The sequence below is a fragment of the Aptenodytes patagonicus genome, chromosome 9, assembly GCF_965638725.1.
Source record: "Aptenodytes patagonicus chromosome 9, bAptPat1.pri.cur, whole genome shotgun sequence".
In the NCBI taxonomy this organism is placed as follows: domain Eukaryota; kingdom Metazoa; phylum Chordata; class Aves; order Sphenisciformes; family Spheniscidae; genus Aptenodytes; species Aptenodytes patagonicus.
The window spans coordinates 12,962,556-12,977,620 of NC_134957.1; the positions used below are offsets into that span (position 1 = coordinate 12,962,556).

Genomic DNA, 15,065 nt, shown 5'->3' on the forward strand with positions numbered 1-15,065 from the left:
CAGCGTATGAGGACTCCAGCTGTGATATGCTCAATTACATTAAGATTTTGAAGACTCACCCATGGGAAACCTATGAATACTTCAGAAAGAAGCCCAGTAGGTAGTCATCATCTGCACAAATGCCAAAGTCTCCCAAGGTGATAGATTATGCCACCATTTCATCTAATGTGACTTTCACGAGCATCTCTGGTGACTTTGGGTGTGATATGGCAAGGCAGCACCAGACAATGCCCTTCCCTTAGGGCTACACTTCCTTGGCATTTTGGGGAGCCATTCAATTAATGGATTTTTAAGGTGCGTGCACACACTGGTTTGGGGGAGAGGTGTGAACAACATTGCCTGTATTGCTATTTCCAGTTTAATACTAATAACTACAAATTTATTCTCCCGTGGACTCAGACCTTTTGCATGGGCAATAGTTTTAAAGAATGCAGATAATGAAGAATCTATTATACTACTGGGCGAGTTATTTCATCCGTTTTCACTATTAAAGACGCACAATACTTGATGAGCATTCTCACTTCAAGACTTAGGTGTTATCTACCCCAAAGCAGTGGGCAGAAGGGGAAATATGACAAAGTAGGGGGGGAGTGTTTGTTTTAGAGGGAGATGATACCAGAAATAAATAGAGGGTCTATAACACCGTAGTTGTAATAAGCTTTACAGCTGAAATAAAAATTTAAACCTAAACATACACATTTTTAACGCCAACTATTAGGGCAAGCAAAATAATTGCACCAGTGTTACCAAAACTTCTACAAATTACATGTGGCCAGTTTTCTTCTTGCTCAGTATGCTGAAACACAGCAGGACAACAGCAGTAAAGAAAGGCAGGCACACATGTGCTGTCTTCTAGAAGACTGTTCCCAGGGAAATCCACTGAGTTAGCAATTCTTGCAAAGTCAGAATTCAGAATAAGGTAGGAAGACTATGCTCATCAGAACAACAATCTGTATTTGTGCAAATTATAAGACAGGGAGGAAAAAAAGATAAATAGGTTAATCTGTTGTAAACTGATTTTGACCCTGAAGGTGATCACAGGTACACAGCATTACGGCACTTTAAACTGTTTTATGCAAAGCTTAAAAAAGACCCAGCAACAAACAAAGCTTTTTTTGTGTTTGCTAAACAAAGCATGAAAGAATAGTGACAAAAGTAGGAGGAGCCGAGTTTGTCCGGACAAAGCCAGGAGGAGGAGCCCTCATGCAATGGAAATGCAGTTCAGCGGTCCTGGATTGATATGCTCATCCTTTAAACCCCCAGGGCTGGGAGATCACAGGGCCTGAAGTCCATCAAAGAGCACTTCTCTGCATTGATCCAGTCTGGAGCGGAAGGCTGGTGGGGGTCTGCTGTTCTGTATAAGACTGCCTCCGAAGATAATCAGCTTTTCTTCCTTGGAAATTGGGGAATCCTAAACATCAATAAAGTGTTATTTCAAGTAAAACATCAGTCTAAACCTACAGAAGTCTGAACATGTGTCTGTGTTTTCTCGTTTGTTTTTTTTTTAATAAGAAAAAAACCCGAGTATATAACATCGGAGGAGGGTAAACATTTTACCTTGAAAGTATACTCTTAATGCTTCAGCTGTTCTTTCCAACTTGTCAACAGTAGAACCCACAATAGAGGTCTTTAAAGCAGTCTCACAAACTTTCCTATTTATGTTTGGATGCTCAAGCAGCACAGTAGCACCTGACCTAAAAAGAAAAAGGAAAAAAAAAAAATTAAAAATCACGATGACTCCCAATGACTTGTTAGGTTACCATGTACTACAGGCAGGCAATTACACATCAGTTCAGCTTCTTAGTTTAAAACACTTTGGGTCTGACAAAAGGGGAATTGGAAGCCTGGGGAATATTTAACACTGACAGCTAGCACTGTGACAGATTCACATTATCTTTAGCTTCCAGGTGATCAGCAGTTTGGCTGGGGAACCCCCGATGTACCTCTCACAGCTCTGTGTTTGGTTTGTTCCAAATTATATATCCAGCATACATATGTTAAAGAGCTGAACATGCATAAAGCAAAAGAAGTAAGTGGGAGTGAAATCAGACAATCTAGCACTCTCCAGTGTAACTAGAGACTGAAAGTCATTAATCAGCAGTTCATCTGACACTGGAAACTGTTAGGATATTTTATTTATTCAAGGGGAGCAGTGTTGAACAAACAGAGGATGATACAGGCTTTTCCATCACAGCATGTGCAGTCTCACTTGATAAAACTTAGGAATATTTTAATATCATTAAACAGCTGCATTTGACTAAAATAAATCAAATGGCTGACAAATCTCTGTACCCTAGAGATCCTGATCACTGACAAAACAATCTATGATATCCTGGTATTTGAAACTATTTAAGGTGACTGCAAGTATTGCAAAGAAATACAGCTAAAATTACCTCTGAACATTACCTTTCTGTGAGTATACCACAGAGAGGAGAAAGAGCAGCAACTCAGTTGCTTGCAAATAGTCCATTTCATGATTTTTTGAAATGAAAAAGGGTCGCAAAGGATGTGATTCTTCCAAAACACTCGGCACTGGTGAAGGGGTGGTGTTACTGGGATTAGCAGGCCACCAATCTCAGAGGGTTTTGGAAATCAGACACACACAAAGTACTTTGCTGAGCACATTTCAACCAAATTCTGTGTGAGCTAACAAATCCCGGGTATGTTAGAGATCTAAAAAATTAACAGTACAGATCAAAGCTCTCTTTTGCCCTCAGAATACAGTTGTTGATAATTTCCCTTTCACTTTCCTCCCCTCCCCTCCCCCCAAAAAAATCACACTACTGAAAATTAGAGAAGTAAGATTTTCTCTTTCTGTCATATACACACAGCCTAACTCGTAAGTGCTTCTTAAGGATATTTATAGTTGAAGATAGTCTTATCCTGCATAGGTAGAGAGTTGATTAGCCAACATTATTAATTATTTTTATCAATATCTATAGCCTTCAGAAAGTTTACTGATCTAGTCAGTATACAGAGTAGAAAATAGCTTCTATCTCAAAAGTCTAATAATCTCTGGTTTCTTTCGCAGAGGGAATTTTAAAAGTAGAATTTTGCCATTCAAATTATACTGATTTATGTAGTGCGGATACACTCACTTATGTAGCAGTGGCAAACTACACTGGAAAAGGGGAAAAAAAAAAAAGGTATTCTTGTTCTGGTATAATCACATCCACATAGGAAATCACACTAGTAAAATGAGGCAAACAAGCACTCTACAGACAAATATATGAAAAAGGTTACTGCTCATCATTCTGCCCCCAGGCATCTCTGCAACACCATCTGCCAAAGGTCATCACCTCCTCAGCCCTAGCAGCACTACTCACACGTTTGCTTCCAAAGCTTTTACAGTCAGAACAAGCCAGGTTAACTTGAACAGTTTAAACAGATTCAGGTTTGCTTAACCTAAAGCTAACCTGGAAGTGCTCTTGTAAGCAGCTTTGCTGCTGAATCTGAGCAGTGGTAACCTCGGGAAAGTTATAAACACCTGGTAGCATCTCATACCAGCACAGCTGAACCTAGAGAGCGACACACACATTTGAATCCTAATTAAAGCCAGAGATATGTGGGTAGGTTTCCCTAAAACACAAGCACATACCTACAGAGTCAGGTGGTTTGAGACTGGATGGATTGAAAACCAAGACATAAATGAGGAAGATAAACATCAGCGATCCCTATTGTTTCTCTCTCAGACCATTTTCTGCTAGCAATTTTAGAGCCATCAGTCTAGGACAAGTGGCTATAAGGAAGGTAACCACAGAGATGGTTCTACAGCTTGGCATGGAGAGGGCATTGCATACCCAAGGGCTTGTCTGAAAGACAAAAGCAGATAATTGGGATAAATTGAACTTACAGAGGGTGATAAAAGGTAGGGGGTCAACTGCTTACATGGGAGGATATGGAAAGGACTCTGATGAAAGTCATTAGAACAGTGGTTAAAGAGGCCAAACTCACCACAAGAATTTTGACTTCCTAATAATCAATGCAGAAAATCAAAGCAAGACATGTTACAGGGTGAAAGCACTAACAGAAACTACTTACCGAGCTTGAAATGAAATACTGAAGAAAATGAAAAAAATTGACTACTGTGCTCCTGTGAAGGACATGCTAATGTCCGATACAGTGAGCTCAGTTTTGAAATGAGCTCAGTGTGAATTAATGTGCATATATGCAAAAGTACTTAAAGGTGTCAGGAGGCAGCAATAAGCATGGGGAGATTTTGTTCTGGAGTCTCCAATGGAAGACTTCCATAATATTCCCACACAGAGAGAAATTTGCTTGATGGGAGAAACCAAATCAAGGCACTTGCTGCCATAATAGGAACATGAAAAAAATCCAAAACTAAAATAGCTGCTTCAACTTTTGTTAGACAATTATCATCACTGTGAGGATTTATTTGGAGCACAAGACAGCATGGCAGCATGCTATCTTTTTTGTTTAGCACAGTGCTAGAGTTAGGGTTCCTGCAGCGTGAGAGCAGACTTCCCTTCATTTCTATGGCTGCAAAGGGAACCCACTGCATCTGTAATCAGAGAAAAACACTCAGTATAGGTGATACCTCCCATAAGCATATTTGGCTACTTACATTGGTGCACCATTTTCACCATTTACAGAACAAAATAACTACTTGTTTGTGTTCATCACTTTTGACGAACAGTTCTGTGAAAGCGTCACTGCTCCTTGCTGCAATGCTCTGAAAAGAGGATGAGGAACCAAATCGTTTGTGATCTTGGGAGGTTTCTTTCAGCAATTTTCCCATTTGCTGATTCACTGAGATAGTAAGTAGGGGCTAGATGCTTCAGTTCCCATTACTAAGGGAGTGCAGGAGCTCATCGCTTTACAAAGGCAGGCCTAACAGGCTCATACTTAAACAATATTGACTTCAATGAGCTTTCTATCAGGCTGCTGTCATCTAGACATTTTATGTGAGGGAGCAATGCCCAGCTGTGTGCAGCAGTCCCAGCGGGCAGCACAAAGAGGAAGATGTGAAGATATTGAGAATTATAAGACAGTGATTAAAGGGAAGCGAAAACTGAAAACTCAACTGGAGGGAAACAAACACTGTCCCACTTAAGTGCAAGTGTAAGTAAAAGTAAGTGTACCAAATCTTTTTCTGAAGAAAGAGTATGCCTATTTTAAGTAGCCAAATCAAAACCGCCATGCCCACAACTGGACAGAAATGGGTGTACTACTAGACTTTTATTGCTTCAAATGACACGACAATATTTAGTTATAACTAAGAACAGCCCCAAAGTCTGCAAGTTTAACCTTTGGCTAAACATGCATACAGAATCCCATCTGCTTTGCACCAGTTTAGATACTCATGAAGCATGCAGCATGAAGTACTTTTCATTTTTGCTATGCTTGGTAAATTAGCCAGCAAGCAGAGAGTGGACAATAATAGTAGATTCCTATTTGATGACTGGATTTGATTTGATGCATCTTTTAGTGTTTTGATCATTTGGACTGAAGATAAGACGTACACAATTTGGTAGCTGGCAAAGTGGGATTTAATAAGTCTCCTGTAAAACACAGCATGTATGCAAACAGCCCAGAGGATTAGACTCCACTTGCTTAGTTTAGAACTTGGTGCAGCCAAGCTGAATAATCAAATGGAGGAACAAAAGTTGTGAATCCCCTCAATGCACTGCTTCATTAGGATCTCCTTACAAAAAAAGAAAATGGGACTCATCTGATCAGCCAGATTTTATGGCATCTGATTAGACCACCATTTTCTCAGCAGGTCCCCTTTCTTTAAACTGTTGACTATGGATAGCCTGCTGAATAGGATGAACTTTGGACCGCTAAATTGCAGCATTATGGTTATTTAGTGTAATTTATGAAAAAGAGAGAAGTCGTGATCACCTACTTCATATTGCTAATGATATCTCCATTTATCAGAAAAGGTGTGAGTTTGGATCATCATTTTTGCCTCACAGTCACAGAACACTGTCCAATTAGATACCAAAAAAATTGTTTGCCAATGGAGCTGTACGAATACTAAATTAAGATTTAATAGTCCTTACATAATCATTTCTTACTGTTGACTGTTTGCTGCCTTGCATTAAGTTCCACATCATCTCAGCATGTTTACTTCAAAGTTTCCTATTCGTTCAGTATTTTCTATTTGCATTTTACTGTCACTAGTCTAAAAAATAAAACGAAAGGGGAAAAAAAATCTGAACTTGATTTTTCTGCTCTGCAATGTTTCATCTAAACAGCAATTAAAACCATAACAAATTAAAAAGATGCTATGAGAATTATATTATGGTGATGTCAGTGTAAAAGTGCCCGCACCCTGAAAGAGATAAATTTCCAATTACAGAAATTATCACATTGTCTTTTTTCCATAACAAATAAGGCTGCCAAACACTTTCCACAGAGGCAAATTTCTAAATTGCTGATTATTACAGGTAATGATCTATTCACTATGTCAGCTTCCTAGCCATCCTTAGAAGCTGGAGTTATGCAAGTTAACAATGAACTATCAGGGAGGGGAGGAACAACACCCGTAGGTGATGCTACCAGGCAGAAGCCAATTACATAGGCATGGCAGAAGCCGAGTACATAAGGACTGAACATGTGTCCTGTCTCAGCTCCACGCAAACCACTGGAAGAGGTTCTTGCCTCCAGCCCACTCACAACTAGTTATATATTGCTAGCTATGTAACAGCTGTATAGCTCTGTACTGGTAGCTGACACCTGCCCTGCTGCTGCCAGCAGGAGGTTGTATGGGCACTTCTACTCCAGCCCCAATGAGCCCTAGAAACACACAGCCTTCAATCCAGCCAGGTTATTAGACTGAAAGATGTTTGTGCGGGAGTCCCTGGCACAGCTCAGCCTGGAGCAGGAGGTCTGCCTAGAGCCTAATTCTGAATCCAACCTCAGGAAACACAGTTTTCTTGCGACTTGTTAAGAAATGGCCATGGGGATGTTGTTTTGGAATGACTAGGAACTAAATGTGCAATAATTATTCCAGCACCACTTCTGGGATAACAGTGTGAACACTTCTTTTCTGTTCTGGCTTGAATCCACTTTGGAATAGTGAATCTACTCATGCAATTCTTCTAAAAGAAGAATCTGTTTTGTCAGCTTCCTCCTGCAGTCAAGCCTCTGCATGGTTTATCTGGTCCCTTCTCTGCAGATTTTTCTGCTGTCACAACTCAGATTCAGTATCCTCCACTAAGGAAAGTTTTTACATGGATGCTCTCTAAGAGTCAGCAGCTTTCCCTATAGCCCTCAGCAGGACCTATTTGCTCTCTAGAATATTTTATTAGCATGCTGACTATTTCTGCAAGAGTACAGTGGGATTTTCCCGTGGGTCACAGTCCATATTTGCTGTCACAGAGACCTTGAAATCACTGTAGGCTAAATGCCTACAAATCTTTGGATTTTTATTATTAGAATCAAACAGTAGCAGACACTGTGAAACACCCCCAGAGCGCACTCAGGTGGGATGGAGAGAAAAAGCAGCAACAAGTGAGGATATGTCTGTCAACCCTACACCACAACACTACCCCTCAGAGGCAGCAGAGTTCATTACACTGGACTAAGACGTTGAACAACTGAGAACTTCTATTTATCCCCCATCCCAAATTGCTATTTCTCATTCAACGAAGGAAAGTTTGCTGCAGCAATATTCCCAGGGAAAGACTTTTTCTTAGATTTGCTACAGTTCAGATCCATGAAGCCATTAGTTGTTAACCAACTGTAAAGTTATCAGCACAGCTCCAGCTACGCAATGTAGTCTTGTTCTTTGTACCCAAGAGAGGTCCTAATTTGTACTCCTTCTTACTCTGTACATGTTGTTCAAGCAGATTCTCAAGAGAAATTGTGAGAAACTCTGTACGGGGTAATATTACATGATGACATGTCTCCAATGTTATTCACTGTAATAGATACAACATTCATCCAAGATCAGCCATGTAAATAAATGTGTCTTGTACAAAATGGCTGTTTGTTAGGAAAGTCAACAAGGGGTTTTCTCAAGCACCAAATGCAGCTTTCTAACCGGCTCTGCCAAATAAGATGCTGATGCCTCCCATTTGCAGTGTGCTCAGTAATAACAAGTAGAAGGGAGGAAGCTAGGTGAAAACCATTAGTTCAGCTGTCAACGTATGTAAGTGTCCACAGGTGTTATCAAGTGTGAAGAAGCAGTGGCAGCCATTTGACATTGCTGCCTCCATGGAAGAAATTTTTACAGCAGAGGCAGAATTTGATAAATTGTGCCGGTCCCCTGCCAGAATTCATCAGCTCCTGGGATGTGGTATCTCTGAATAAAAGATCCCCTGGCAAGTGAGTAGACAGAAATCAAGGACAACTCTTGGGCAATACGAGTAGGCAGCATGCAGACCTTCACATCTTCTGCAAGTGGCAGGAGATTGAGCTCTGCTAAAGCTCTCCAAGCCTCCTCTCATTGCAGTATTTCTGTGTTGGTTGTTAAAGACCAGCATTGCTCTGGGTACAAAGTAGAGAAAATTTTCTAAAAGCCTTCAGTTGAACCTTCTATTGATGTTTGTGGAAGAAACCTTCCATCTCAGTAATTATCTACTTGTGTTGCACTGCTAGAGCGCTCAACAAGCTCAGCAGCCCCTCCAAGGGACCTCAGCACAAAAAAGATGGTAGTGGTGGTGACACACATTACAAAGCTGAGGATGAAAAGCAAGCAAGGTTTAGAGGTAGTTCATTCTCTGGGAATTAGTTTTTTCAGGAAACAGGCTATATGAAAGCATGACTGTTCCAGGATAACTTCCGTTGCTGGAATCACAGTAGTATCACCAAATGAACCTTGGTGACAGGAACATAAACAGCAACTTTTTGACAGTTCTCACCTCCGCACATACACTATTTCCCATATAACACAGAATAAAGAGGTAAGGGGTTCAAGTACTTAGAAATGATCCTTGGTCCAGAAATAGATTTTGAGTTGTATCCTTTATATGGTCTTGGTAATATGTGATTGTCATTTAAAAAGCAGGTTTTCAAAATGGCTCAGATATGTTTCAGTAAGACTTCTTTTCTCCCCTGTGGAAAAATGCAATGTGTATTCTAACAATTATTACACCTTTATTCTGTGCATCAACTCTGTTTCTAAATGTCTGAACTGACAGCATGTCTGGTCACATGAGTCCAGTTGACAAATTTGGCTAACGGTAACGCTTTAGGACAAAATTATGAAAAAAATGACAAATTAGCAATGGCACCTAATCAATAAATGACACAATATGGAATCCATGAAGCTGATAATGCAACCTCACAAGTCTCTCATTTCATAAAATAAATTACCAGAGCTAAACATGTGCAAGACGATGTCTCATTTCCAGTTAGTTTTCTCCCAACCAATAATAAATTCATCTGGAATTACACAGATTACAGTTCTAAAATGATCAGTAACACACCATTTTCAGAACCTGGCTACTTTTAACCCTAAACCAGCCATTAATAAGTAGCCTACAAAGTGCTGTTGCCTTAAGACACCCTTTGATGCAATATGGTGTGCTTCAGAAAAACTTCCCAGCTAGAATATTATCACTACACTGAGCAAAAACCAGGAAACAGAGTGACAGATCAGTTTGACTTTGCTAAAGGAACTTCATAACTTCCCCACTTCATCTAGAAAAATACTATCACAGCACTGTCACTTTGGGAAGAACTCTTAAAATATTTCAAGATTTAACTGGCTTTCAAATAAATTTTCTGTCATTGCAGTCAAATGCTCTGTTAAAGTACCTCGGTAATAATACTGTGAAGTCTGAAATTACTTACCTTTATTCTTACAACTAGCTTTGGTGACTTATCTAACCTCTGCAGGCTGATATTTCTCATGATGTGGTTTGCAGAAAAAAAAGTTCATCTTCAAAAAATTCTGAAGAAAATCTGTTTGATGATTTTGAAATGATCAGACAGCAAGCTGAGTTAATTGCAGCAGAGAAATTACATTCAGGTGTCCCCCTTCTGATATTTTCTGATCATTCAGAGCAAACCTAGATATAAAGAGCCCAAATCAGCCGTGTACATCACGCGCTGAGGGAAATGTGCTTTGTCAATTTACTTATCTGGAGAGGTACTGAAGGTACCCTCCACTCTGGTGGTTGGCAGCAACTGAAGGACTCTAAAATAAACTCCTTAAACTTTCTTTAAAAAACAGTTTGCAAAAATCAAATAGCACAGTGAAAATGTCCAACACAATAGACGCTGGCATGCTCAGAAGGACAGATGAGAGAGACATTTTAAAGCTACAAAGTGGGACTGTTAAGAACTCACTCAACTAATATTATTCATTATTTCCAGGAAATGAGAGGAAATTGTTACACCAAAAGACAGTGTGTTCTTGAACAGTAAACAGGTTAGACAGTAAGACACACAAGAAAGTTTAAAACAAAAAAAGAAGAAAAGAAAAAGAACATGGGTCTCCTGCATTATATAAGTATTGGGCCACTGTCTGAGACTAAGGTACTCAAGTGCTATTCCTGCCCCAGGCTCTGGCCAGTCGAGGTGCCCACAGCTCTCCTTACCTATTGTTTGTAAAGTGCTCTCGGCTATTGAGGAAAAGCACTATGCAACAGGCAGATTTTTGCTGCTCCTCTCCCCTGGTCTCTGACACATACCCTCTCAGGCCTTTCTCCTCCTTTAGAGATTGCAGCCATTACCTACAATCTTTGGAAGAGAAAAGAAGGAACAGAATTTTCAGCTCACACAATAATTAAGAGCTGCCCATCACCATATTTTCTTGGGACTGCGTATGGGAATCAGCACATACTTTTGCATAAAAGTACATACAGTTGAATGAAAACAACTACAAGAGCAGAGTCCTATATTGCCAGCATGCATTAATGTTGTTTTCGGTGAAAAATTTAAAACCTTGCTGTTTTGAATACAGCAGCAATGAATACAAGTCTGTTTTTCAATGTGTTTAACAGGGGGAAAGGAAACATTTCATCTGAGGGAAAAAGGAAGTGTATTTTACTGTGGCAAAAAGAAAGACTTGAAAAATAAAAAAATAGAAGTTATTTCTTTAAAAGTTATTTAAAACCCAAGAGACTTTGAAAACAGAGGAGTCTGCTAAAAAAAGCATGCTTTAACGTTCTGATAAAGAAGAATAATGATGTCGACTCACATAGCCAAAACAGACCTGTTTGCAGCAAGGACTATACTTAGCCCCCATCGTGAAAAGCCTTATGCATACGCCTACCTTTACTGGTAAGAGTACTCATATTCCGAAGCAACAGAAAAAAGCACAAACAATAAATAGCTGAATAAAAGATACTCTTTTGCTTATCTTGAAAAACTGGCCAAACACACACATTGATATATTTTTAACCAAATCCCTTAAACACACAATTCTGACTATTACATTGCATCTTGAAGCACAGAGCATCACAACCTCCCCACCCACACCTACAGACATGATTTCATAAATCTGTGCTACACTAAAACAGTTCACACAACATTCCTTGCTCACAACCACTCTCCTCTTGCACTGGTAACTTGCAAGAGTTAATCCAGCTGAAAAATCATTCTGGAAGAAAAACATTAGTTTACAGCAGCATCAGCTCCTTGATCCAGGTGACCATAAGAACATTAGCCCTGGCACAAAGCAGAAGGCAGCACCTTTGGCTGCAGCTCAGACTTAGCATGAAACTGTACCCCAAGGCCTCTGAGCCCTACTGCCGAGCACTGCCATGGCATGAACATTAAGTCAATAAAATAGCATATATAATTAACAAAATGCCAGCCCAGCACTTGAGGGTGTTTGGCAGGAGGATATCATTCCTTCATGCTTGGACTCATACCACCCAATATGTGCAATGATCTCCAAGTTAAGTAGCCGTAGTATATTTTGGGTCAATTTACACACACCTCTGCACAGGACCAAAAAACCAACCAACCAAACAAACTTTTTTCAATAGATTTTACTATCACCTAGGAAAAAAGAAATAATAAAGTGCCCTTCATTTGCAAAAATACTAATTCAGTATGTGCGTCCAAACTCAGAGGAAAATCTTTATCCTTGGCAGAGACAGGTGAAAACTCTGCCCAAAGTCACCATGAAAAATTAGCTGTTACAAATACCGCAATGGTAGCTTTGCTAAATCCTCTACAAAGTATTTCTGTCTTTCCCATATGCCCCTGTCCAAGCAGTCCCAATTGTTACTCTCTAAACAGACATATGTTTTTATATGTATGACTGGGAGAAGAGAGATTTTAAGTATGATTACAAATCCTTTGAAAATCTAACCTCTCAAAGAAGTTATTTTCCAAGCCCCTGGAAAAGGCTGTCTCCAGCCAAACATTCAGAACAATGGGAGGTGCAGAATATACCCCTAATTTATATTCATTACAATGAAATGTGTCTCTATCACCTCCTGTCACCTTAATGAAGGGTCAATTTAAAAATCTAATTGGGAGCTAAAAGTGCCGATATCTGACTGGAAGTAAACCTGCACAGAGGCAAAATAGCTGCTAAAAGCAATGGGCTAGATCTGCAGCTCTTGATTGTGCTCAGTAACTTATATCTCTGCTAAAGTAATGCCTATCACCTACACAGTGCTTTCAACCCATAAACACTTTATAAAAGTTAGAATGACAAAGATCAGGAAACTAAGGCATAAACGGGTGTGGGGCGGGGGGCAAATGTCACTTGCATAGCAGATGTAACAACTGATCCTCTAGAAATGGCTAAAAGAACTTGTAATTACCCTCCCAGGAAAAATCCTACACATACTGCTGTGTATCAGTCTGGACAACCACACCTACCAAAAAGTCTATCCCACATTTTTCCAGGTTAAGATTTTCAGTTAATCTTAAAAAGAAGCTCTTTTGTACCTTTAATATTATATGCAACACACCGAGTCCTTTGCTCACCTATCTAGCAAAGTGCCACCCTATAACCATAGTTATGGGCCTTTGCTTCTAGAAAATCCTATAATCCTTCTTCACATCGCTTTTAGAAATCTTGCTCCTTCGTATTTTTTACTGCTTGTATCAATCTCATGCCTTGACCAATTTTGGCAATCACATCATTTTTGAGAGGTTTGGTTTTGTTCTTGTGCCTCTGTGAATTTTTTTTTTTTTAATTATAGTACAACAGGAGGCATCACTATGTTAAGACACTGTCCCCTCTGCAAGGAAGTGCAGGTGAGGCCAGTGTGGAGAGCTGTTGCCGAGCAGTACTTTGCTAAAGTCTAGGCTATCATAAGAGGTCTCTTCTGATGTAGCTCAGGACAAAGCTAATGAGCCCTCATCAGCCCTAACCAACCCTCAGCATCTTTTTTTCTATATATCCAGTCACATCTTCATTAATCCTGGGTAGAGGATTAATATTAATGTCTCCTTTCCAGAGGAGAAGGGCCAGGGGAGAGATGTTTCAGGGTTACCTGGATATTGTCTGCTTATCATCAGGACAGATGAAAGCAAACACGCTGCTTCCGACCCTGCTCCACCCCTGGGTGGAAGAGAGCAGAGGAATGCAGTCACCTCCCAGCAGCCAGACGGAGATGGGCCTCCACCTCCTCCCTGGCAAGCACCTTTCATGGGGACTTCACAGATCAGGGTGTCCCCCCTCCCCCATCTTCTGATCATCACAGATAACAGTAACACCAAGTACATAAGAAGATTGCTTTAGGGCTCAATAATGGGTTTATCACACTCAGACGTCACAGGTTTGACACCTCGCCCGGGCTGGCAGTGTCCCCTATGCCTAGTCAGCAGGGGAGAACAGTGGATGATTGGGTCTCCAGTCCGTGGGCTTGGGGGAAGCCTTGACTCCTGCTGGAATTGTTCAACCAGGGCTGCTTATATACGTGAAATTCATGTGAAATCATTCTCAATACCTCTGAGTTTTCCCAAACACATTTCTGCATGGCAGGCAACGTTGCTAGAACAGCATTAATGATCTGCTTGCTTATTAGTCCCTGGAATGGTACTGCCTGTTTGCTGGTGCAAACCTCGCTATGCTCAGGGCACTGGCTGGGAAACGGGGATGGCAGAGTGTGGGGCAGCTAAAGCTACCCCAGCACACCGCAGCACAGCCACAAGCCAGGCAGCTGCTGAGCTCAAGCATCGCACATTTTAAGGCAAGCTAAAATCAGTCCATTTCCCTCTGAAATGCCACTCTACCGAGTACAGCAGCGCAGCAACCCATCCATGAGCTGCTGAGCTGCCTGGGCAATGTGGGTGGGGTGGACAGCTGGGAGTGGTAAGCTGGTCCACTGCCTGCAGCTATGGATCCCCTTGTCAATCCCTTCACTTAAACAGCCATCAACATGCGGCTGGCCTCCATTCATTCAGATCCTGCCTGTAAATCCTTCTGAGCTGAAACATTTACGTCCAGATCGTGACTAAGCCTTATTTGCACTTCTACATACAAGGATGAGACTTTAGCACCTTCCTCCGTGGCCCTCACTAGCGCACCAAACACAGAAGCCACAAGGTGGAAAAGCTCGCTGCTGTGACTGCCCAGGGGGGCTGCACTAGTGACCTGGATGGGGGGGACAAGGCATCAATCCTGCTGGTCTTCACTGTCTGCAAGAATTTTCAGAAGCACCTTGGGCTCCTCTGGCCCAAGTTTCCTAGCCTTAAAATTGGAATTACAAAACTAACTGCCTCCACAGTATTCCTTGAAAAGCACTGTACAAGCCTTACAGTTTAACAGTACCAAGGTTGTGTCCAGTGGCACACAAGATGACAATTTCATGTTCTCATGTCTTTGCAGCAACCAGTGGGAATTGGCTGCACTGTACTGTGCAGATCAGTTCAAAGTCAGGTATCGAATAAATCATATCTGCACCCAACTCTTCTCAATTATTTCAGCACAAGGCACTAATATTCACATGCTCTTTGCTGCTGCGAGTTCTAAAAAGTTACATTCTGTGCTGTTCATTTAGGGACTGGAAAAGGTGCTGTAAATCCCTGAGGGCTCTGATGCACAATTCCCACTGCATTCAGCAGTGGAAGTTACAGAGATGCTCCCTTCAAATGCTACGTAAGTATTTTGAGCTATGAACAATAAAGCAGGACTAACAGTGGTTTATGCTGATAAACCAACCTGTGAATTGCAGCAGTTC

The 15,065-nt window shown here is 40.9% G+C and overlaps 1 protein-coding gene across 1 annotated transcript in view; it reads right to left on the bottom strand.

Moving 5' to 3' along the window:
* Positions 1 to 1,616: 1,616 nt before the first annotated feature.
* LOC143164736 (transcription factor SOX-3-like) overlaps positions 1,617 to 15,065 on the bottom strand; it is a 30,461-nt gene continuing 17,012 nt past the window's right edge. Inside the window, exon 2 of the mRNA XM_076347661.1 lies at positions 1,617 to 1,694. Within this exon, the coding sequence (XP_076203776.1) occupies positions 1,657 to 1,694 (38 nt within the window). The 3' untranslated portion in view covers positions 1,617 to 1,656. The remainder of the gene's footprint in view (positions 1,695 to 15,065) is intronic.